This window comes from Bipolaris sorokiniana (assembly GCF_000338995.1).
Source record: "Bipolaris sorokiniana ND90Pr unplaced genomic scaffold COCSAscaffold_12, whole genome shotgun sequence".
Classification (NCBI taxonomy): Eukaryota; Fungi; Ascomycota; class Dothideomycetes; order Pleosporales; family Pleosporaceae; genus Bipolaris; species Bipolaris sorokiniana.
The window spans coordinates 228,650-252,061 of NW_006911906.1; the positions used below are offsets into that span (position 1 = coordinate 228,650).

At 52.9% G+C, this 23,412-nt stretch overlaps 11 protein-coding genes across 11 annotated transcripts; 5 read left to right on the forward strand and 6 right to left on the reverse strand.

The window, feature by feature from the left end:
- Positions 1-2,055: 2,055 nt before the first annotated feature.
- Positions 2,056-3,367, forward strand: COCSADRAFT_39081 (glycoside hydrolase family 62 protein). The gene has a single exon (XM_007704377.1). The coding sequence runs from the start codon at positions 2,204-2,206 to the stop codon at positions 3,179-3,181; it is 978 nt and encodes a 325-aa protein (XP_007702567.1). The 5' UTR covers positions 2,056-2,203; the 3' UTR covers positions 3,182-3,367.
- A 5-nt stretch (positions 3,368-3,372) lies between these two features.
- COCSADRAFT_96304 (uncharacterized protein) lies at positions 3,373-5,691 on the reverse strand (the record flags this gene model as incomplete). Its single annotated transcript, XM_007704536.1, has 1 exon — positions 3,373-5,691. One exon carries the CDS (start codon positions 5,689-5,691, stop codon positions 3,373-3,375), a length of 2,319 nt encoding a protein of 772 aa, XP_007702726.1.
- Positions 5,692-6,343: 652 nt separating this feature from the next.
- COCSADRAFT_173696 (uncharacterized protein) lies at positions 6,344-7,470 on the forward strand (the record flags this gene model as incomplete). The annotated part of the gene is made up of 2 exons (XM_007704537.1): positions 6,344-6,522; positions 6,582-7,470. 2 exons carry the CDS (start codon positions 6,344-6,346, stop codon positions 7,468-7,470), a joined length of 1,068 nt encoding a protein of 355 aa, XP_007702727.1.
- A 33-nt stretch (positions 7,471-7,503) lies between these two features.
- COCSADRAFT_230452 (uncharacterized protein) lies at positions 7,504-9,052 on the reverse strand. The gene is made up of 3 exons (XM_007704538.1): positions 8,815-9,052; positions 8,171-8,756; positions 7,504-8,103 (listed from the first exon to the last, which is right to left on the reverse strand). Exons 2-3 carry the CDS (start codon positions 8,739-8,741, stop codon positions 7,538-7,540), a joined length of 1,137 nt encoding a protein of 378 aa, XP_007702728.1. The 5' UTR covers positions 8,742-8,756; positions 8,815-9,052; the 3' UTR covers positions 7,504-7,537.
- Positions 9,053-9,768: 716 nt separating this feature from the next.
- Positions 9,769-11,316, forward strand: COCSADRAFT_53777 (uncharacterized protein; the record flags this gene model as incomplete). Its single annotated transcript, XM_007704470.1, has 1 exon — positions 9,769-11,316. A coding segment is annotated over one exon (1,548 nt), but the record flags the coding sequence as incomplete, so codon positions are not given.
- A 127-nt stretch (positions 11,317-11,443) lies between these two features.
- Positions 11,444-12,541, reverse strand: COCSADRAFT_201797 (uncharacterized protein). The gene is made up of 2 exons (XM_007704539.1): positions 12,117-12,541; positions 11,444-12,061 (listed from the first exon to the last, which is right to left on the reverse strand). The coding sequence occupies exons 1-2, from the start codon at positions 12,516-12,518 to the stop codon at positions 11,714-11,716; spliced, it is 750 nt and encodes a 249-aa protein (XP_007702729.1). The 5' UTR covers positions 12,519-12,541; the 3' UTR covers positions 11,444-11,713.
- A 105-nt stretch (positions 12,542-12,646) lies between these two features.
- COCSADRAFT_122909 (uncharacterized protein) lies at positions 12,647-13,507 on the forward strand (the record flags this gene model as incomplete). Its single annotated transcript, XM_007704540.1, has 1 exon — positions 12,647-13,507. A coding segment is annotated over exon 1 (795 nt), but the record flags the coding sequence as incomplete, so codon positions are not given.
- On the reverse strand, positions 13,482-14,681 carry COCSADRAFT_122910 (uncharacterized protein). The gene is made up of 3 exons (XM_007704541.1): positions 14,428-14,681; positions 13,854-14,363; positions 13,482-13,797 (listed from the first exon to the last, which is right to left on the reverse strand). Exons 1-3 carry the CDS (start codon positions 14,501-14,503, stop codon positions 13,652-13,654), a joined length of 732 nt encoding a protein of 243 aa, XP_007702731.1. The 5' UTR covers positions 14,504-14,681; the 3' UTR covers positions 13,482-13,651.
- A 1,176-nt stretch (positions 14,682-15,857) lies between these two features.
- COCSADRAFT_230535 (uncharacterized protein) lies at positions 15,858-18,128 on the forward strand. Its single transcript, XM_007704542.1, has 2 exons — positions 15,858-15,891; positions 15,961-18,128. The coding sequence occupies exon 2, from the start codon at positions 16,045-16,047 to the stop codon at positions 18,046-18,048; it is 2,004 nt and encodes a 667-aa protein (XP_007702732.1). The 5' UTR covers positions 15,858-15,891; positions 15,961-16,044; the 3' UTR covers positions 18,049-18,128.
- Positions 18,129-18,135: 7 nt separating this feature from the next.
- On the reverse strand, positions 18,136-19,430 carry COCSADRAFT_230513 (uncharacterized protein). Its single transcript, XM_007704543.1, has 3 exons — positions 19,310-19,430; positions 18,451-19,218; positions 18,136-18,352 (listed from the first exon to the last, which is right to left on the reverse strand). Exons 1-3 carry the CDS (start codon positions 19,310-19,312, stop codon positions 18,224-18,226), a joined length of 900 nt encoding a protein of 299 aa, XP_007702733.1. The 5' UTR covers positions 19,313-19,430; the 3' UTR covers positions 18,136-18,223.
- A 706-nt stretch (positions 19,431-20,136) lies between these two features.
- On the reverse strand, positions 20,137-22,578 carry COCSADRAFT_230498 (uncharacterized protein). The gene is made up of 5 exons (XM_007704544.1): positions 22,178-22,578; positions 21,924-22,122; positions 21,667-21,868; positions 21,249-21,572; positions 20,137-21,197 (listed from the first exon to the last, which is right to left on the reverse strand). The coding sequence occupies exons 1-5, from the start codon at positions 22,444-22,446 to the stop codon at positions 20,323-20,325; spliced, it is 1,869 nt and encodes a 622-aa protein (XP_007702734.1). The 5' UTR covers positions 22,447-22,578; the 3' UTR covers positions 20,137-20,322.
- Between the last annotated feature and the right edge of the window lie 834 nt (positions 22,579-23,412).

Here is a 23,412-nt window from a genome sequence, read left to right on the forward strand (position 1 = left end):
GTCCTGTAGCGGGTGGGTAGAGATGCTACACTGGGTAGTGACATTTTGTTTAACGTAGGTAGACGACGAGGCTTGAGTCAGGAAACAGAGACATTTGTCAGTATGATCGAAACAAGAACTTGCCCAGTCCATGTTGTTTTCAATTGAACTTCGGATGCTGTGTTCGTCCGTATTAGCCGGATCAATCTGTAATGGGGAAAAGCTATGGAGAAAAAAAAAGGATCACAATTCGGATACCGCATAAGCGGCTAGCAGGTAAAATGAACCAATTACCAAATGGAAGGACTAAGTCCTCCAGTCGGAAATAATCACTCATATACGTACAGTGCAGATAGCGCATATGCCGGCAATCTAGCATCATCACGCAGCTAGAAGGAATCAGGAGTGCATGCGCCTAAGCCTATCACGACACTGCCCCATGGGGCACTGTACTGCTACAGAGGATTTTCATCTTTATCTCTTAGGAGCTGCTCTCTTAGTGTTCGGGGGTCCCACCCGTATTCTGGGCGCCCAGCACCTACTTTACTAGCTTTGCGATGTTCAAAAGCCGACGTGGAGAAAACCCCAGATAGAGAGAATCCACTGCCCCCACCTCGCAGGAACGGCTATTGGCGGGCGAATTCCGGAAGATTTGTAAGTAGTCTTCTGCCGGTGCAATAGTGGAGATGTGCCAAGCGGCGTGGAAAAGGTTCAAAGTTCAAGATTTGATGGATTGCGAAAGATTGATACCGGCTTGTTGTTTACCAGGGGCCCAATGGGCCAAGTTACTGTTTACGTACTGTTTAATGTTGGTTGGGCGGTAAGAATTCGCCCTTGGGAGACGAAGCCGGTTTGCAAGTAGCATTTTTGAGCATCTTTTGTCCAGCACGCTCCTTAGACATGGGCTTGGTAGGTGGGCCGAGTTACATTGGCAACGCTCAAAGCCGCCTTGGCAAGGCTACTGCGCACAATCCAAGCGCTGTGGTTACCGCTACTTTTTAATCTGTGCGGCCGAACAAATTCCGCGAGTCGATCTAGAAGCTAGCCCTCCTTCCACGTGTTTCCTGGCCATTGACAGTGAAAGTTGTTTAGTGGAGTTGAGTGTGCCCAGTGGCAAAGTCCCCTTGCTTATGGCGGGATAGTCTTGCGTCAGTTATACTAGTTATCGTAACTGCGGATGCGCCTCCTTTGGGCGGCTTGCGTTCGGTCCCGATGACTGACTGGGCTGCGGCTCCCTGCGGTAGCAAGATAATCGTCGTCTTCCAGTTTGCGTGATTAAGGCGCAGGGCACTGTTGACGTAGGTGTAGGGACAATTTCTCGCGCCCTAGCTGTCCATGCGCCATCAATTAAGCAATGCCAAACCTCAAACCCGCTAAGTCCAAGTCTTGACTTGTGGGCGCAGCGAAGGCAGCCCTTCGACTGGTGGCACTTTTGCGCCACTGGCACCCATGCTTCTAGATTCCGGCCACCGGGTGTTTCATTGCGTGTTGACGTTTCGCTCTAGCGGGGACTAGCATCCGATAGGAACACTCATGGATTCTGGTAAACACCCGGTGGGACTTTTTGGAGCAATAGCGCCGAGATTGGGGCCTGGCAATCAGCGCGACAGGGCAAGTTTCTTTGTTCGGCCCAAGAGGGCCTACCCAGGCTGTTGGCAGCATGTTGGCACAGTCTTGGTAGTTGGCCGGTAGAAGACCAGATGAATTGATGTCGACGTCAAAACATAGTCGCCAAGCTAACGGGTTAGGCGAATGGGGTGCAGCACATACCTGCATTAGGATTTAAGCATGCATATAGTAGTAGATTAAGGAATCGCCCAGCCTCACTTGTTTCTGCAGTCCTACGTGCCCTTTGCCGTGCGTTCCCCGCATTACGGAGAATTGCCGTCCGTGCAGTCGCGTCAATTCCCTTGAAACATCATGTAATTTAATATACCCACAACAACGGAACAATATGCCATACCGAGAGTAGACGCATAATGTGGATGATCAATTTCCACGCTCAGGAGATCTGTGTTCCCGAGCCCAGTCCCGAATCGGCCAACCCTCAGGTGCTATGTGGGCAAGGCGTGATACACGGCATGCCTTCTGATTCGTAGGCCCGACAGCATCGCTCAAGGTATAAGTATCTTATACACGCCCTCGTTCTAATAGTCATCCAGCTCACCAGCAACACATTCATTCATTCAACCAACCAACTACCAATCCCCCCCAAAAACCAAACATGCGTTTCGTTCCCGACCTTAGCCTCTCGGCTGCTGCCGTCGCCCTTCTGGCTTCCACTGCTTCGGCCCAGAGCTGCAAGCTTCCCACCTCTTACAAGTGGACCTCCTCCGGCGCTCTTGCCCAGCCCAAGTCCGGATGGGCCAACTTGAAGGATTTCACCATCTCCAGCATCAACGGCAAGCACATTGTCTATGCTACCAACCACGACACTGGATCCAAGTACGGATCCATGGCTTTCAGCCCCTTCGGTAGCTTCAACGAGATGGCCTCTGCCTCCCAGGTTGCCACCTCCTTCACTGCTGTTGCCCCTACCCTCTTCCGCTTCGCTCCCAAGAACATCTGGGTCATGGCCTACCAGTGGGGACCTACCACCTTCTCCTACAGGACCTCCAGCGACCCCACCAACCCCAACAGCTGGGGTGCCGTCCAGACTCTCTTCTCCGGCAAGATCACCGGCAGCAGCACTGGCGCTATTGACCAGACTGTCATTGGTGACGCCAACAACATGTACCTCTTCTTTGCCGGTGACAACGGCAAGATCTACCGTTCCAGCATGCCCAAGGGCAACTTCCCTGGCAGCTTCGGCACTGCTTCCACCGTCATCATGAGCGACACCACCAACAACCTCTTCGAGGCTGTTCAGGTCTACACTGTCAAGGGCGGCGGTTACCTCATGATCGTTGAGGCTATGGGTTCTGGCGGCCGTTACTTCCGCTCTTTCACTGCCTCCAGCCTCAACGGCAGCTGGACCCCCAACGCCGCCACTGAGAGCAACCCCTTCGCCGGCAAGGCCAACAGCGGTGCCACCTGGACCAACGATATCTCCCACGGTGACCTTGTCAAGGTCACCAACGACGAGACCATGACCGTCGACCCTTGCAACCTGCAGCTGTTGTACCAGGGCCGTGCCCCCAACTCTGGCGGCGACTACGACCGCCTCCCCTACAGGCCCGGTCTCCTTACCCTCAAGAAGTAGAGCGCCCTTTGCTCGACTCCTGGCGAGGTACCTTCATTGTAAATGAATTTTTGTGTGGGAGATTGTATATAGCTCAGTTTGTGGTGAAATTCGTATATATATTATTTTGGGCCACTAGGTTTGGCTCTTTGGCATTGCGTGAGGCATCAATTGATTCTTCAATTTATCTTCAAACCCCCCATTTCCATCTACTACCTTTGAGTGACTTCTTCCTCTTGTGTAAAACATGACTCGACAGCTTGCCGACCAATTGCAACTCCCTTGAGAAAATCCACCCGACGCTGACTATGCTGGTATATCTCGCTCCTACATGTTTGCAGACTCTTCCTCTCTCTAATCGCAATCTCCTGCAAGATCGCGATGCTCCTGGTAGATAACAACGTGACTTCTCCTTTGCACTGGGCCCAGGCCTCGTGTAGTTCCATAAACGCCCAAGTCATACCAATAAGGGCATCCCGATGCACGAGCCACCGCATACTCGTCGCAATCATCCATTCCGCAAAAGCAGCTGACTCGGGCTCGCCCAGCGACACTGCCTTGCGCAAATCACACGGCTGCTGGATGCCTGCATTACGGCACAACTCCAAGCCAAGCTCCACGATGCCAACCGCCTCGCCATCATCGGTTCGGTGCACCTCATCCATGCCCGCTACGCCCACCCCTTCAGCGCTGAACCCAGCTTGAGCCCGCAGAATACGAACAACAGCAGATCCAAACGTGCTCGCAGCGCGAACAGGCACGGCCGGTAGGCCTTCTAGCAGCGCCGGCGACACGAACCATAGCGGGAGCAGACTGCCTAGATGCAATTTACTAAATTCAAATTTCGGCACGCAGTCGATTGCAAGATCGCTCGATAGGCGCGCAGCAAGATCCGTGAGATGCTCCTGCGGGCGAAAAACCGGGTAGTGGGTAAGAATGTCCAGGCGCTCTGCACGCAAGCCGACGTCGACATTGTTATCATCGGGTTCGGAGATTTGGCCGGTAAAGTCCCAGTAGTAGGCTTTTTTTTCTGCATCGAGGTCCGAAGTTGCGACTGCGGCTGGTGGGGAAGCGAGCTCGTTGATCCAGGCGGAGACGATGCCTACTTCGTTTTCGGTGAAGCTGCCGAACATTTTGCCTTCCCAGGACAGTTCTTTGATGAGCCGACTTTGGGTGCTGTGGCCTTTGATTACCCAGGGTTTGCAGTTGCTGAGGTCGTGGAGGAAGTCTCGCTGCCATGTTGGGTTTTTGAAGGCGTTTGGTTCTAGCCAATCTACGAGGGAACGTCTGCCGATTTTAAGTCGGCTGTTACAGTGAATTTTGTGGGCGACGGAGCTTTTGGCTGCATAGATGGCAACTACTTGGGCTTCTGTGTCGGTGCGGGGGAACGGTTCCTCGACTTTTGACTTGAGTGATGGACTCTCGGGTGTCGTAGGTAAGCCCTCGGCAAGAATGTATCCAGCTTGAACACGTTTCCAAGCAATGTGAGCTGCTTCTTCGCCTTGGTCTTCTGCTACTAAGTTTATGTAGTTTGACACTGCAGCCATGGCCATGGCGGCATGACCCGAGTCTGCATTATCAATGGATATGTGGAGTTCGAAATAATACGGGTTCAGGCGTAGTTCACGGAGTTCCTTGACGGTCTTCAGTAGATGGAGAGGTAGACTCTCGTACGCCATGTTAAACCCCAGGACCTCGGGCAGAAAGTCGTGTGGGAAGAGGGATATTGTGAGTTGGGCCATGGCGGCTTTCCAGCAACGCACTTCGTTCAATCCATGGCGGGGATGAATGAAATTTTGCGAATCGGCCTCAGGTAGCCTGGCATCAATGTCTTCCATCAACTCCCGGTAGACATGGACATGGTTCTTTGCAACATCCCCGTCTCCCAGTTCTTCAGACATAACCTGCCAAGCGTTCTTGGTAATCTGACGGTACTTGAACGGTGTGCTAATCTTGTTAATGTGTCCAAGCCAGGCACCATCCACGTATTTGACAGGGGCAGCTTGTTTTAGCCACCATTTCGCCTCCTCTTTGTCTCCGAACATCTCACGCGGCTCTCCACCCCGCCGCCGAGCGAGGTACTCCTCCCACCGGTTAGTGACATCGACATCTTTTGCTGCAAGAAAGCCTTTCAGACTGTCCGGTGAAAAGCGCTCGACAGATAGAATAGTGTTGTCTGGTTCCTTGATTGCGTCGGCAATCGTTGAAGAGAATAAGCCCAAAAGCAGTTCGCGACACTCGGGTATAATTTCGGGGTAATACTCCAGATTGTGTAGCTTGTAGTAGAGCTGTTTGAATCTTGCTAGATCTTCATCGATGACATCCGGTTCAACGGAATCAAGAGACTTGTTCAAACTGTGGTCCGGAATGAATGGCTTGATATCGCTGGCAACAGGTCTTATAGGACTGTGTGGTGTTTCCAAGTCTTTTCTCCTAGGCCAGTTTCTCACCAAACGATTCCTAACTTCATTGTATGCAAGAATCGCAAGGAATGCAATCAGAACAGCTGTGGTTGTTTGAAGAATATACATTGTGGCGTGGCAGTGTTGTGTTTTGTAATGTTCACAAGTACAAGTGAACCCTCAAGCTGGCCGCCGGGGAATGCTATACATTTATTCTCCATAGTCGGGCCAGATGTGGCGGAGGATCCATCTGTGGGTAGATGCGCCGCGCAAATCATGCTGCCAACGGTGACGGTGTACAATTCAGCTGGTACCCGCCGTGTCAATATCATCGCGGACCCATACGATCATAAGCTAGACGACATGGGGTTAGCCAGGACGCACCCCGCAATGCACAAAATGTCTATTTCTGCCACCATCGTTGCCCATTTTGCGCGTACTAGCACCCTTGCACCGGTTTAGCGCGAGTATCACTCAAAAAAGCAGAGGCTCTTTGCATTCTCACCATTCGCATTTACTCTGTACGGCATCGCCTTTCCGAGAATGATTTTCCGTTGTCGTAGGCCAAGGCGCGAGCAGGATAAAAGCAAACCTCGTCATTGTAGTCTAATATAAAAACTCGACGTCACATTGACTAGTCCTACGCTCCGCGGCGTAGTGTACCTGTCTGCATGCCATTCATTTTAACCACGCGCTTCGGTCTAGACAACACGGCCGCGTCTCTGCCCACGTTGCGTTGCAAATTCCTCCACGGAATAACAATTGCATTATTCTACCGATTATGACGGAATCGACCGCTTTCCAGGCACTCACCCGACACTTGGCAAAATCAAACTATGTCTTTGTATGCCCCTCACCAGAAACTCAGGGCAGAGTAGTGCAAAAACGACACTCAAATGTCTCGACCAAAGATGCGCAGACTGCATCGGATTTCTTTGGATGGAATTTATCATGCGCAAGGTAAGTTTTGTTAAGCACTTTGAAGAATCCCATTCCAAACGAGATTAATGCGCTCCCAGAGAAACACTCAAATCCATGATACCCGATGCAATTTTCGAACAACTATGCAAATCCTCAGTTATTGTCGAAGACAACAATAAAATGTACCGCTCCACCATCCGCGTGTCAAACTTCTACCTACAAGACCCTCTGAACCGCGACCCTGACACCACCTCGCTCTACTACATCCACTCTTCCTTCCCAGCCTCCTCAAACTCCGTATTCTTCGGCCCAGACACATATCTCTTTATTTCGTTCTTGCAGACCCTGCCGCGGTATCTCCCACAAGCGCCAAGCTTGGCCATCGATGTATGCTGCGGATCCGGTGCAGGGGCGATCCACATAGCACGAACGTACCCGCAGGCAAAAGTACTAGGTCTGGATCTGAATCCCCAAGCACTGAGCTTGGGTGGTGTCAATGCGCAATTGGCAGGAGTCGAAGTCACCTTTTCCGAATCAAACCTTTATACTTCTTTGCCTGAAGAGATGAAGGGAAGAGGAGTTGATCTCATCGTGAGTAATCCGCCGTACATCGCTTCTAGTGTCGATGGCAAGGATTTGCCCATTTATGCAGATGGTGGTGCGGGGTTCGGTCTAGACATCTCGATTCGTATTGTGGAAGAAGGTATCAAAATTTTGAGTTCGAACGGAGTCATTGTCGTATACACGGGTGTCGCGATACCGACTGCCGACCCCGGACACGATGCTTTCCTGGAAAAGCTGAAACAAGTAGAAGACGGGGAGCTTGCCGAGTATAAAATCTTGCATCCGGATATGTGGCCTGAGGAGATTGGAAAGGGCGCGTATGCAGATGTGTGTAGGATACAGATTGTGGGTGCTGTGCTGCGGAGGAACGTGAAGAGTAAAGAGGAAACCAAAGCTGCGGCTCGCAGTCAATGGGCGGTATAATATATCAGCGGTGCGGTGGAAAAGGCCACGGACCATCGGGCTCTGTATATACAACAAAAATATCCCACTATTTAAACTCAGCCTCCGGGTGCATCCCATCCGGAATCTCCAACGCAGTCGTATACGCAGACCGATCAACCTGCTTCCCCCATACATCAGCAATCTCTGGCAACACGCTTCTCCCCGCATACACGGCATTCGTATTCGGTACCGGCCACGGCACAGACGTATTCTTGTTGTTCAGCTTACCCGCATACGAAGCATTGAAATACATGTTACTCAGTGGCACCTTGCCAGACCACGCTCGCACCGCATCCCCCGTCTTCGCAGCTACAAACTTGAACACGTTTGCGCCTACGTCCCAGCGGCCCAGGGTGTCGAGACCCCAGTTTGCCTGCACGGTGGAAATCTCGCTGTAGTGGTTGTAATACGTGTTGTCGCTTGTGCCGACGAGGCTCGCGGGCACGGCGTCTCCGAGTAAGATGCCCACGACGCGGTTCTGCTTGCCGTAGGTGTGGTTTTCGTCGAATGTGACGAGGACGAGGGTGTTGTTCATGAAGGTTTTGTTTGCTAGTAGGGGTTCGAGGAATTTTCGGGTCCAGGTTCCTGCGACTGTGACGGTGGAGTCGTGACCTGTGATTTTTGTCAGTATGGCTGCTGGCGGATGCCTAAAAGGCGTGGGTGTGTATGGAGGACTCACCATCGCTGGTCATGTTGGGTGTAATGAACATCCACTGCGGTAATTTGTTGTTTTCCAGGTCCGATTTGAACATGGTCAATGGCTTTGTCTTGGCTAGCCGGTCCGCCTTTTGTGCCACTGAATCATATAAAACGGCTGGGTTGTGTTTCCTCACGTACATGTTCGCTCCGGTTTGAGGGTTCTGATAAGATTTTCCTTGGAAGCCAACAGATGGCATGTCTTCCTGATACTCGCCCCAACTGATTCCTTTGGCCTCCAGTAGATCAACGAGCGTGGAGACGTTGGAAGGAATGGCGACCATGCTGTCGTGGTTGATGCCGTAGTAGTCACCGGATATCGCGGCTGCGTAGTTGGGCATGGAGGGATGTGTGACGGCGAAGTAATTTGTCAGACTGATGCCCTTTTTCGCGAGCCATGCTAGGCTTGGGTCGCCGGCTGCGAGATCGTAGTCTGTATTTTCAAGCCATATTATAGCTATGCGGTCGAATGCCTTGCCTTTGACTGTTGTCTGGGCTGAAACGGGGCTTAGGTTTGCCAAAAGGGCCAGCGAGAGGATGAACGGAGTTCTCATGGCGACAGTGTAGATCTGTCAAGTATGTCAGGGTTTAAATTGCTACTTCGTATTTATGGACCCTTATACTTACTCACAAATACCACCAAGAGTAACCTCGGATCCTAACAAACATCTCAAGAAAGTTCGGACGCCGTCTGTCTTTTTCTTCCATTTTTTTGGTTACACTGCATCAAGCGGCACACTGGCATACATCTTGCAGTAGTGCTAATATCGTCACAACCAATCAACATGTCGATAATTCGCCCGTGGCATATGGCTAGAGCAAGCAGCTCGCATGCATACACAAGGCCAAGCTTTTTAGGAAGGTCGACAAGCTTTATGTGGATCCCGCATCTGAACGTGCGGGGCTGATTGGATTAGAGGAGTTGGCGGGTATTGCAGGACGCACACAAAAGATAGAACATGACATGCGCACGAGAGCTGGTCAGGGGCCCTGAATGACATGTGAGTGACGATCCCTATGCATTTCTTACGGGTGGCGAGGGAAGTCATGGATTTCTGGTTTCTTGTTCCAGGGACCATGGGAAACATGATGGACTGATCCTTGGTTATTGGTTTGCTTCGACTCGACTTAGCGACGCTAGACGTTGTCGGATCACACGTTAACAGCACCGTTTCCTATCCGAGATATTGGAGAGGAAGAGTTAGCAAGATACTCACTATGGGCTACGGCCAGAGTTTCCACATGAAGGACATGTTCGACACGGCTCCGCGGGAGATGCAAGAGCACATTGGCCTATTACACGACTCTAAATACGATGACATGAACAACGATGATTTCTCAGAAGTTGAGCAAGAACAAGACTGGAGGAGCAAAACTAGAAATACACCATATGGTGCAAGGCGGCGGCATTGGATCAAGATCATTTTCATTGTCATTCTCCTAACATGCACACTCCTTGTCCTCACACACAAAATTGTGATAAGCAAACCCTCGCCTCAGACATCACCCACGGTCCCCAACACAACAAGTCTACGGCCAGAGGAAGATTATATCCTCTCTTCAATATGGGACTTCAATGCACCACCCACAACACGCGAACAGACATGGATAATCTCAGACCACACGCTCAACCCGGACGGCGTCTACCGCCCTATGACACTCATCAACGCCACCTTCCCGGGCCCATTGATTGAATGCAATGAAGGCGACGAAATCGTTGTGCACATCTATAATCACGCCAGCAACGCAACATCTATCCACTGGCATGGCCTGTATCAAAACGAGACAAACTGGATGGACGGCACAGTAGGCATAACACAATGCCCTATTGCGCCTGGCCATTCATTTACCTATCGGTTCCGCGTCTCGGGCCAATCGGGGACGTATTGGTACCACTCACATGCCAGTATGCAAGCATCGGATGGACTAGTTGGTCCGCTGATAATCCACGGGCGGAGCGAGGGGGAATCATTGCAAAAGATGGAGTATACCCAAGATCGTGTGGTCATGCTTTCAGATCACTACTATGATAGTTCTTCAGTCTTGCTGCAGCGATACCTGGCACCTGGAAACGAAAACGACGAGCCTGTTCCGCAAGCTGCGCTTATCAATGGACGCGGAAAACGCAAGTGCAATGACTTGCCGGGCAGAGAATGCGATGCTACGGACCGGCGTAACGCGGTGTTTAATGTCTCCCCGGAGACTAGGACGAGACTTCGCGTTATCAACGTTGGTGCATTCGCAGAGTTCGCGCTGCAGATTGATGAGCATGAGGTGTTTGTTACAGAAGTCGATGGCGCGGATGTTGTACCGATGGGAATTCACCGCTTGAACATTAGTCCTGCACAACGGTATAGCATCATTCTTACTCCACCGAAGCAAGAGCAAGGAAACAAAGGAGAATATTGGATCAGAGCGAGGATGGTTACGCACTGCTTCGCATACGAAGAACCCGAGTTACAAGAGGAAGTCCGAGCCGTGCTATCTTACTCTCCCTCCCTTAACATAGGCAACGACCAAGCTCCAGCACCAGAAAGCAAAGACTGGCCGGAGATAATTGACGTCGAATGCCGCGACCTAAACACCTCCCTCCTCGTCCCCACCATCCCCATCGCGGCACCCCCCATCGACCCGGACCACACGCTCTACCTACGCTCCTCATTCCAAACCCGTGAGTGGCGCCTGACCCGAGGCTATCTAAACGACAGTTCCTTCCGAATAAACAGCACTGCGCCGCTTCTTCAAACCCTGCTTTCCTCCTACGCCACCACCACCAACAGCACAGAAACACCACAAGATGGCCTTTCACCCTTAGTATCCTCAGAAAAGCAACTAACATACCAAACCACCTCCCCCACATCAACAATTACCCTCCTAATCCAAAACTTCGACGACGGAGCCCACCCTTTCCACCTCCACGGCTACAAATTCTTCGTACTAGCTCAAGGACATGGGTATCCTCCTTCTCCCCTCCACGAGCAAAATTTCGACATGACGAATCCGCTAAGAAGGGATACGGCGAGCGTAGAGGCGTACGGGTGGATGGTTATCAGTTTTGTGGCAGATAATCCGGGAGTGTGGGCGTTTCATTGCCATATTGGATGGCATAGTGAGGCGGGGCTTATGATGGTTTTTGCGACGGGGGTGGAGGGTATGAGAAATTGGAGGGTACCAAGGGAGTTGGATGAACTTTGTGGGGTTGAGGGAGTGGAGAAGGGAATGGCGCCTGGGGATGAGGTGTGGGAGGGTTGGAGGGGGGATGACGATGACGAAGCGTAGAGTTTTTCAATGGAGAGGTGCAGATGTGGTTTGCTGCACAGGCTTAATAGTCTATATCTTACATGTCGTAACGTACACTTCTTGAAACAGACCTGCTCGATGCAGTCTGCGATTCGACTTCACCACTCACGCCCATCTTCCGCTATGACTGCCCAACACCACCCACCGCCGTGGCGCAGTGCTCCCTCAACATTTTTTACTCCGATACCGAGCCTCACGATGCCCGAAAACACGGCAAACTCCGCCCTCACTCCCAGATACCAAACCACCTCTTAACCCTCCTCCTGCGAATACCATCCTCACCCACATAATACCTCGGATCCTCGACATACTCCTCTCCCTTCTCCTCTGCCTCCTTCTGCCTTTCAAGCCTATACTGCTTCCTCTTCTCGATCTCCTCCGCCTTCTTCAGCCGCTGCTGCTGATACATCTGCGACGTGTGCTCCATATGCATTTTGTAGACCTCCACGAAGCGCGACGACGACTCAATAGGGTGACGCATAAAGTCCTTGCGCGTAGGGAGCAAATGGCCGAAATTGGTCTTGGAGATAAAATCCATGTACCATGCTGCTATTGCGAGGGAAACGAGAATGCCCTGCGAAGTGGGGTCAGCGGGGGTTGTATAGAGAGTTGTATGACGCAAAACACACCATTGTGATCCACAGGTGAATTGCGCGGTTGTGCAGAAACCAGTGCGAAAAGGTGCCCTCGGGACTCATCATGTTGGGGTACTTTTTGTTTGCCATGCGCTTGCGGTCGTCCTCGGACAAGGGCGCTCCATAGACTCTGTTCTCCAATTGGCGGTTAGGCGCACGTTTGCTGTGCGAGGGCGGGCGGTATTTGTCGGGCTGGGGTATCACGGGCGTGCCTCTGGCCTGCTGTACCTCTCGCCGTCTTCGAAACTCTTCGGAGAGGCCTTTTGGTGAGATGGACGAGGCATGGCGGCGGTGGGTGGCTGGAGCGGGGAGTTGAGTAAATGCGCGGGGCTGCACTCGCAGGAGGAGAGACCCCCGCGGGAGGAGGAAGCGTGGTATCGATTCGAGGGTAGCCATGGGTTGTGTGGGTGTGTGGGTGAGTTCACATGGTCGTGGGGATCCCAAAGATCTTCAGATGCGCGGAGAAAGCTCGGGCCGGCCCATCTCTGTACTTCTTCTCTTCTTCCTTGCTTCATCTTTGCACATGACATATCTGACATACCTACGCAATACACATAGTTCGGACCCCAATTCCTTCCAGGTTATTACCAATGCCTTCCAATCCCCCACCCTCGTTTGGATCCCAAGCCTACTGGGACGAGCGCTTCACGTCCAACATGGATCCCTTTGATTGGCTGGAGGAGCCCAATGCCCTGGATCCCTACCTTGTCGATGCTCTGGATTCCAGCCGTGCGGGTAAACCCGAGATTCTGCACATAGGCTGTGGGACATCATTGCTCTCTTTGCATTTGCGCTCCCACGTAGACCGCCCGGGCCAGATCCACAACTTGGACTACTCTGACGTGGCCATACAGATTGGCAAGGCCCGCGAAGAAGAAATATATCAGTATCAGAGCCAGCAAAAAGGCAATACCCAGGGTACTCATGCGCCTTGTATGCGTTGGGACCTTGTCGATCTCCTTGACTACAAGTCTTTGCTGCGTGCATGCTCGCGTGCTTCGTATTCTGTTGTAGTCGACAAGTCGACATCCGACGCCATTGCTTGTTGCGACGATATCTCTGTCCCAGTGCCATATCCCGTAGCAATCCGTTCCCATGATCCCGTGCAGTTGAGTTCAGCTGCATCCCAGGAACCCATACACCCATTGGCTGTCATGGCTGTCAATTTGGCACTCGTGACAAAACCCGGAGCCCGCTGGATAGCCTTGTCATACTCGCAAGACCGCTTTGATGTCCTTGATGCTGCGTCAGATGTGGTTCCCAAAGGTATGATGTTCCCGCGTCCTGCTGACTTGTGGCACTTGATCGAACGGCGCGAAATCGACGATGTAGAATCTCAAGCACAGGTCGATGAGAAAGACGGCTCTGTGACATACAGGCCAAAGGTATGCAACATTGTATACATCTTGGAGAGGACAAGTACACCGTTGTTCGTACGTGGAGAGCATATATGATATGATAGATTTATAGACAAACCACATCCTACTTTTCCAACCTTATTGTCCTTGTTCATTTTCACAATTCCAAAACTAATCCTGCTTGTCCATCCACTGTTTGCACGCCTCAAAGACCTTAGGAAACGTCTCATCAAGCGCTAAATACCTCTCAAACACCCCTTCATCTACCCGCTTAAACATCTGCAACAAAGTCACAAAAATAAAATCCGCATACGACACTACATCCCCGCGTTAGCATCCCACAGTTTCTCACACAAAGCTGTATGTAACTCACCCGTCTCCCCTAGAAAAAATGGTCCCTCTTTCTCCCTCAGCAAATCCCCCACCTCCTTCGCCAGCACAGCGGCTTCTGCCCAGCACTTCTCCACATCAGCCTCCTCCCGCATCTGCGGCAGCGGCTTCTTAAAGATCTTCGCTCTCGTCTCCAAGAAGTACTTTGCACTGGGTTCATTCAACAGCACATCAGGTACCTGTGTCAGCACCAAGGGAATCAGCGGCATAATCAATTCCTTAATGAGATCTCGGATCTTGACTACGACCGGCTCATCGAGGTGAAGGGGAGGATTCGGATATTGCTTCTCAAGGGAGTGCGCAATGGGCCACGAATCCATTTGGTATGTGCCGTCTTCATACTGGATTGCTGGGCTGCTGTAGTCGGTGAAGTAGCCTGGGGCGTCCTCTGGGTTGGGAGGGATGCCTAGGGATTTGAATTTGGGGGCGAGGTCGGGGTATTCGACCCATTCAGTTTTGTAGGGGATGGATTTGTAGTTGAGGATCATGCGGGCTGTGAGGGCGATTGTTTAACATTTCGAAATTTGATTCTGTAGTGGGGGAAGAAGAGTGCGTACTTTTCCAAGGGTTCAGAGACCATGCTGTGCCTTGTTTGCTGGGGAGGTCGAAGAGGATGACTTTTGGTGAGGACATGGTTGCTAGTGGTCGATGGTGAAGGATGGGGGATGATGGAATTGGAAGAGGAATTGAAATACCAATCAGTTATCTTTTTCATCGGTATCAGGCACTAGACTGCACGTCTGGTCTCCGTATTACATTTGTCATCCTGTGGTACATATGTGGGGAAGTGATGATCTATCCGGCCACGGACGATAACATTGCTTGGTTTTTCCGCTGACATACATCTACGGAATCCTTCCGATCAAGCACTGTGTATCGGATACAGGATAGTGCCAAATTATTTAGCGAATGCTTAATAGTATTGAGTTATGTTGCAGGATTTTTGGACACCTGAAAACGTGCGGTTCGCCGTGGGGTTGCGGACCCACTTTAGTAACATCGTTCACACATGCCAGCCTATCCTTCAAGTTTCCTGCATAATCAACTACGTTCACCATTTCAAAACTGCTCTGAAACAGATGCAATGCGCCACAACCAACGTTTCTATGCCTTTATCCCACACCTGGGTGATGCTTACACGCACACAAATGCCAAATTCATGATTCCCACCTCCCACATCTGGCAACTCCGTTGATACTCTTTCCTCCCACCACGACTCATAATCATTATGCGGACCCCAATGTGTTCCTGACACACCTCTACATATTCTCAACTATAACGGACTCAAGCTTCCGAAGACCCTCTTCGCAACCATGCGATTTCCTGTTGTCGCGTCAAGCATGTAGTGGTTATTTCGCCCCCACACGATCCCTAAACGTGGCTGCGCCAGTACAAATGCACGACGGCAAGATCTACTTTGTCGAATCGTCTCGCGGCTACCAAATTGCACAATCTAACAATGGCATCCCTGGCTGCACGGCTTTCTGCTTCTGGTATATGCTTCACAGCATTTGATATTGTGATGGGAGTGTAACTCTGTGATACCTGGTGGCGGAGCACGGGGGCTGTGTCGATGTACTACTGATCGTGTAGTCTTGCAAAGACAAGAGCTACAAGAACAAAAATATCCATCTGCCCATCAAGTGCTTGCGTGTACCATGGTAACCTTACGCTTGCCCTCCAGTCACGGTCTACGCACTTTTCAGCTTGTTTAGGTCGAACGTGAGAGCCTTGTGGGTGGCCTGAGGAGGCGCACCCATACCATCTTTCAGCCCCCAATTCCGACCCCGGCATCCGAGCGCGATGGCTAGTGGGACAGGACGAAGAGTCGATAAGGACGGCATGTTTTGTTTAAGAACTATCTTCATCGCAACCGTTGCTCTGCTTCCCAATCAGAACCATTACGATAATCTGGGGCAGCCCTCTTCAACGACGCTGCAGTTTGTATTTCTCCGCTTGATCCACGCATATACGAGCCTCATGCATACAACTTAATTTGGTTGACCATTCATATCAGACTTGTATGCAGCCTTCTGTCAGCCCTATACGCTGAGATCCTGATCCTTTTTGCTTCTTCTAACATGTGCTAGGAGTGCAACTCTACACAGATTTTAGTATTGACTGTCAGACTCAAAACTCGAAACGCAAACTTATTGGTCCCTTGGAAGGACAAGATGGAACGCAGTCGCGCAATCAGCAACGCACACGACGACGATGTGCCACTGATAGCATCCTCTGACGCAACGAGCTACGACAGTGGAAATATCACCATGCAGCAAATCGATAGCTCACTCTACTCACCACCCACGGTCACTTCTCCAGAGATAATAGAGACTAAAAACGGTGCATATGCCAAGATAAGCACTTCAGCATTGGATTTGGAGGGCGGAATACAACACAAGAAACTGCGTCATGACCACCACCATGCGAAGCGCTTTGATCATAATGAAGCACGAAGAAACCTTTTGAGGAATGGCGCTGGGCGGCTCTTGATAACCTTCTTCTTCAGCGCCGCAATGTGTCTTATCCTCCGAGGTTGGGAGGGCTTCATCAATCCCGTTGTGCTGTCTAAGAACGACGTTCGAATCTTCAACTCGCTCACCATTGGCCTTTCTCTCTGTCTAGGTCTCAACCTACTGGCTTCGCTCAAACACTACGCCTCCTTCTTCCGATGGTCGTTCCTCGCTCAGCGGTATGTCAGCCTCGAGGTGTTCGACCTCATCCTCCACTTTGGCTCGCTCGCCAGAGTCGCCAAGCTCATGGTCATCTCAATGCCTGGGCTTCGCGGCAAGAAGTGGCTACGTCGATTCCGATTGTTCAAGGACGTACGCGACGACGGCACAAAGTGGATGTGGCTCGCATGTCTAGTATGGCTCTCCATCAACATCGGCTCTCAGATCCTCGTCGCGCTGCTCAGTCTGTTCTGGCCCATGGACAACTCCGGCATTCCTCTCTTCGTACCTGGCAACGTCAGTGTCGCCAACCTAAACGTCTGGCACATCGACGAGAGCCCCCGCGAAGACGGCATCAACAGCCTCGCCAACGAAACCTCTCTCGAAGCCGCATGGACATTCGGCACAGAAGCAATAGCCTACCCCGTCTTCCACCTCAGCGACATCCAATACGACCTCTCAGGCCTCCCCGGCACCCCCATCTACGAGGCAGACGGCATGTACCACTACCGCTTCTTCAACCGCGACCCCGCGCATCCCTACACCAACTACCTCAGCAGCTCCCGTAACGTCTCGGCCCACGCCACCTGCGAGCAACTCGAAGTCGGCAACGGCACCGTCGTCGACGCCGGCAACGAAGGCATGTACGTCAACGCGCGCCGGCCCAACGAAGAAGCCTACTCGCAATACTACCTCACCGAAGCCGCCAGCGGCTCTATAACCTGGACCGCCTCGGTCCCTGCCTCCTGCGGCCCCCGCTGCACGAACTTCACCGTCCTCCAGGACAAAGGCGGTAAAGTAAACACGACGTCTTTCTTCCTCTGCAACAGCACGTTGCTGGATATATACCAGGCCCACGCCGATAAAGACATCACTACGTATTCCGCCGAAGACCGCGCCGCCGTGTACGGCAACGACGCTTTCGCGCGTATAGCGGCGGGCGCGATAGGGTGGACGGGGATACCCTGGAATTCGTGGATGGATCGGCAATCGCGGTCGTATAGTCAGGGGTCGAAGTGGTCGCCTGCGCTGAATGTCGGAGCGAAAGATGTCGAGGATATGCTCATGCGGTTTACAATCGGCGCTGTCGCTGCGTTTGATGATCACGGCGTCAAGTATAATCTTACGAAGCAGATGGTGGTGCCGTCGCAGGGCCAGCAGTTGGATGTGGATTGGCCGTATGTGCTCAGTATTCTAGGAGGCATCTGCTTCATTCAGTTGCTGGCGCTGTGTTTGCTTGTGCTGTTTGCGAATCGCACGATTGTGAGGGATGATAGTTATTTTAGTATGGCTATGTTGTTGCGGCCGGTGGTGATGAAGATTGGGGAGAGTGGATTGAATATGAGTGGGGAGGAGATTAAGGAGCATCGCGCGTTGAGGTGGAGAAGAATAAAGTATGATTATATTGAGGGTAAGGAGGGAAGTCCGAATGAGGTTACAATTTCGTGGGAGGGACGGGATCCGAGGGAGAGTAGGGGAAGCTGGGCTGCGGGAAGTTATAGTTGATGAGGGGGTCTATGCTAGTGTTGCATTTTGTTGTACTGTTGGGAATAAGAAATCTCAGTTCCATCTTCGCTTTGGGTCCATCTTCAAATCAAGTTGACAAACATTATAAATTAGTCTCCGTCACGGGAATTACTCACAAGTACATACGCCCTTCCCCACCTACATTACCGTAGATTCAGAGAAACACAAAGCCGGATATAACAAACTGATTATCAAAGTTCCAATGGGGATGGGCCTCCAAGCTCTCGTGCTCGTGATACACGCGCCCGCCATATGCGAGCCGGATTCTGGCAAAAGGGCCGAGCTATTGATTCGGTTAGTTTGGTCGAAAGACAGAAAGTCTTGTGTAAAGCCGAGAGGTAAATGACATGAAATGTCAATGCAGATGTAAAGAAGACATACCTTGGCCTCATCCTTTATCTTCTCTATGACCTTTGCAACACTCTCCTTCCTATGCACCCGAATCGTCACATCCTTAGAATCATGGCTCGTCCTTACCCTCACATCCACTTCCTCGTCGCCCTCATCCTCCTCTTCTTCCTCAACCTCAGCACCCACCCCCTCCTCATCTTCATCCTCCTCAACTACTCCCTCAGGCTCGACAACCACCCACTCGGGAACCTTGTACTGCACGCCGGTCGCATCAAACACCCCGCGCCATGCTAGCCCCGTCGGACACGTGCACCCCGTGACATCGAGCATCGTCTGCGCCTCTTGTAGCTCACCAGCCTGCAGGTGCTGCGCAGCCAGACGGATAGCGCCCCATATCTCAGGCGACCCCGTGACCTGCGTATCCCACCAGTCCTGACGCTCTTTCTCCAGGCGCGCGCGCGTCCACTTGAGCGCCGTGGGGTCAGTCAGCGGTTTAACGCGGGAGCTGGGCTTCGTGGTTGCGGCAGCGGCAGCGGCAGCGAGGGTGTTGGGAAGACGGGAGCGTTGGAAGGGCTGAATGGGTTTCAGCGGGGTGTTGGGGCGCTCGATGGCTTGCACTGGAGGCGGAGAGGAAGAGGAAGAAGGAAGCGCATGGTTGCCGTGTGAGATATGCGACGCGCGCGGCGAAGTGGATGGACTGCGTTGTGTCGAGGGTGCAGTGATGTTGTGGCGCGACGACGACGAATGCGCTCGCGCGGCACCTGGTGCTTCGTCGGTCTGACGAGATGCGCAACAGCCCTAGATACAAGGAAAAACACTCTCGTCTTAGACTTGATATTCTTTCTTGGTATTTTTTGCGCGACTCGCTGGGTGACTAAGGTTTTCGTACCATGTTGAAATTAGGTGCCCGTTGCTACCCCTCAATCTTTGCCTGAACAGGCAGTCATTCGGGTCATCTAGCAGAAAGTTTGGAGATATCGTTCTAGCGATATGATTGGCGTGTATAGATGTGCTTGCAACAATTGCATGCGCATATTGGCTCTCGGATGGAGAGGGTAGGGAAGTTGGAAGGGCCGGGGCTGTGGCGAGACTACTCCTGTATCGGGGGCGGCATGGAGATATCGATCGATGGACGCAATCCCTTGGACCAAGGCTGGACAATGCCACAGTCCCTGTACCCTTTGCCCCGTGACTCAACCTTGGACCGGCTATCGAAGGCTTGCCGTATATGCATGTCTAAGGAACGGCCCAGGCCGGTCAAATTGGTCTCGTGTACACGGACAGTCTGCATTCAGACTCTTGATGCACTGTCGATCGACGAACGCAGTCATCCGTCGCTGCACAGCCTGCCAGCATGTACCGCCCCATCACCACCATTTCGTCATTAGGCCAAGCATCACAGCAAAAACCAAGCATTTCAGAGCAAACGACAGTGTATTAGAGATTATTACGTCGATGTGTGCCCTAGTGGCCGCTTGTGTACACCTAACAAGGCGGTACGCAGAGGGTATCCGGGGTATTGCGCGATAAAACAAGTTGCGACCAAAACAGCCAATGGTATCAAAAAGGAGAGAAACAGGTGCAGTGGTATCAGTCTAAACAAGCAGTGGGCATGAAGCAAAGAACAGCCAAAAATGGACGCCTCCTACATGTCAATGCCACACAGATGGTGATCCACGCGGAAAGAGTGACGAGGAGTTGGTCCAGATGCAAGGAAACGTCGAACAGAGTCAAGGAAAGTTTGGTCCAAACGTTACGCCTTGAATCTAGTAAAAGACACAAAGCACGTTTGGATGGGTATCGGGTTGGCCGTACGGTCAAACAAGGGATTTACGGTGTCTTTGCTTTTCCGTCATTCCATCGTGGCTGTCGTTGCAGAGGCTGACATCTTCCCACCAGACCTTACGCAGTTGTAGCGACAGTCGGGTTGGCGCTTTTCGAAGCATCGCCCACACTGTTCTCAGCGGGGATTTCTGCAACGGGGGCAACAGGAGCGGCAGCCTCATCCTCCTTCTTCTCCTCAACGACAGGAACGGCAGCAGGGGCGGTCTCCTCCTCAACGACTGGGGTTGGGGCGGCGGCAGCCTCCTTCTTCTCCTTGTTGGCCTGGCTCTTGTTGCCAGTGGCCTTGCTCAGCGAACGACCAAGGTTACCGAAGAAGGACTTCCTCTTGTCCTGCTTAGGCTCCTCAGTGGTCTCTGGCTTAGCCTCAGTGGTGGCCGGGGTAGCCTCAGCAACCTCGGTAGGGGCGGGAGCTGAAGCATCCTCGATTTGAGGAGCGGCATCGGCCTTGGGCTCAGGGAGCTTCTCATGAGCGGCGGGCGACTTAGCGCGGTCCTTGTTGCCAAAGAGCTTGCCGAAGCTGAAGTGCTCCTTCTCCTTGGATGGGGTGCTGGTGGCAACGACGGGCTTGGCCTCGTCCTTGTTCAGCTCAGCAGCGGCAGCCTCGTTGGCAGAAGGAGCAGCAACGGGAGCGGTCTCCTCGACGGGCTTGGCTGGCTCAGCGACGGTCTCGTTCTCCTTGACAGGAGTGGCAGCAAGACCAGCCTCGGCCTCCCTCTTCTCAGTGGTGGGCGACTTGAGCTTCTCGACAAAGGTGCCGAAGATGGAAGCACGCTTGGTGGGCTTGGGCTTCTCAGAGGCAGCAGCGGCGGCGGCGGGCTCCTCAGCCTTGGGAGCCTCCTCAGTGGGTACAGCCGCTACGGGGGCAACGGGCTCAGCAGTGGTCTCGGCGGGCTTGACAACATCGTTGGCGTCGACGGGAGCAGTGGTGGGGACTAGACATTGTTAGTCAAAAATTACATGTTATAGTGTTCAATTCAACTTACTCTCATCGAGGTGAGGAGCAGTGGCAGAGGGCTCGTCAGCCTTGGTCTCTGGCTCCTCCTTGACGGCCTCGCTCTCAGTCTTGGGCTCCTTGTCCTTCTTTCCGAGGAGTCCGCCGAGGAGGCTGGCACGCTTGCCACGAGAAACAGAGCGAGACTTGCTCTTGGCCTTCTTTGCCTTAGCATCATCAGAAGATGAGCTGGAGGAAGATCCAGTGCGAGCCGGGGCGGCGGCGGGCTCAGAAGCCTCGCCCTCAGCGAGCTTGGGAGCAACGTCCATGCTCTTCTTGGGAGCGGCGGTAGCGCCCGCTAGCGCGGTGGGCTTGCCTGCGCGTTGTTAGTGTTCTGCAGGTCGAACGGCTAGATCGCCCACTAGCGGCCTCATATCACGAAGGATGCGAGGCACGACTCGTATACGTACCAATCTTCTCCTTTGCCTCTTTGTAGCCCTCGCTGGACTCGATGGTGTCCTTGGAGGCCTTGGCCTCGGTGATGGCCTTCTCGACGGCAACGAACCATCCGTCACGCTCGGCGGTGGTCGAAGCCTCAAAGGCGTGCTTGTGGCCGGAGAGCTTGAATGCGAAAGCAAGAGCACCGTCCTTGGCAAGGTCAGTCGCGTAGGCCTGTTCACGTGTTAGTCGCGGTGCGTCGGCGAATTCGTTCTGGGCGGGAGCGTACCAAGTTCAGAACACCAGCGGGCTGGTCCTTCTTGTCGGCGTGCTTGACGAAGAAAAGGAGACCCTTTCCAGTCTGGCTGGACCAGGCAACGGTAGGGTGGGCAACCTCAGGCTTCTCGCCACGGAGGTACTCGCCCAGGCTCTCAGCGGCGACGGGCTCCTCGCCGAACCAGAAGAACTTCTTAGCAAAGCGGAAGGCGCTGCGGTTGTGGTCAGCACAATGTTTGTCAACAGAGAGCGCACATGAGCACTCACTTCTTCAGGCCAGGTGCCTTGTAGCCGAGAGCACCGACGTAGATGGGCTCGACAACCTTGTCCTCCTTTGGCTCTTCCTTGACAGCCTCGTCGGCCTTGGTCTCCTCAGCGGCGGTAACGGGCTCCTCCTTGGGTGCCTCCTCAGTCTTGGGCTCTGCGACGGGGGCGACAGTGTTGTCGGCGGCAAGGACTGGGGCGGGGGCGGCCTCAGTGGTGCCGACAACCTCTGGCTGGTCGACGGTCTTTGGTGCTTCGACGGGGGCAGACATGGTTGCGAGTGGGGGTATGCGTGGGCGAAGAAAAAAGTGTGGGTGAAGGGGTATCTGGGCGAAGAAGAGGGGCTTGGGGGGAGTTTGTGTATTACAAAGGGAGTACAGAAAGGGAAAGTTCCGGGCTCGCAAGGTGCAGCGGCAGACAAGCAAGTTTGAACCTCTTGAGGCAAGGGAGCGAACAGCGGTGTAGGGAGGGAAGAAGGATAGGAAAAACGTCGAGCAGTGATGGGGTGGGAGAACTTTAATGTGAAGAGCGGTGTTGCTAGGTAGGGGTCATGGTGCAGGGGGGCAGCAACGAAATTGGTCTTCGCGGCAGCACGTCCACTAGGCGGACCCGCCTGCAACTAGCCTGTCCGAATAGCAGCCTTTGCCATGTTATGCAATGCTCACGCCCTGAAACACTACTGTGCACGCCGACATTGTCTTTTTGGCACCGATGGAGGGCGAGGCAGGCCTAGAGAGGCTTCTAGGCAGTGGTGGCAGTTGGCAGCGGCAGGGCAGGGCAGGGCAGGGCAGACACGGGCGGCAGGTTGTGCGATGGCGAGGGGCATGGCAAGTGTTGGGCAAAGGGTGGGAGGGTGGTCACGTATCGGATAAGGTTGGGTAGCCAGGTAGCCAAACAACATGGGCGTAGGCAGGTCGCATGATCGCGCTGCCCCTCTTCTACCAACAGCTTGTTTGAAGCCATGAGCCAACCGCCCGCCGTTGACCAGACGCCCTTTTTGCATGGCTCACGAGACATGCGTTAGCCTGCAGACGTGATATGATGGCATCAGAGTGGCCGCCCACCCAAGGCCGGCCTTTCCGCGTAGACCGTGTGGATGGATGGATGGATGTACATGGACACATACATGTGAATGTATCTCGATACATACATACGCATATACTGCATGCGTGTATGTAGACACACACACACACACACACACACACACACACACACACACACACACACACACACACACA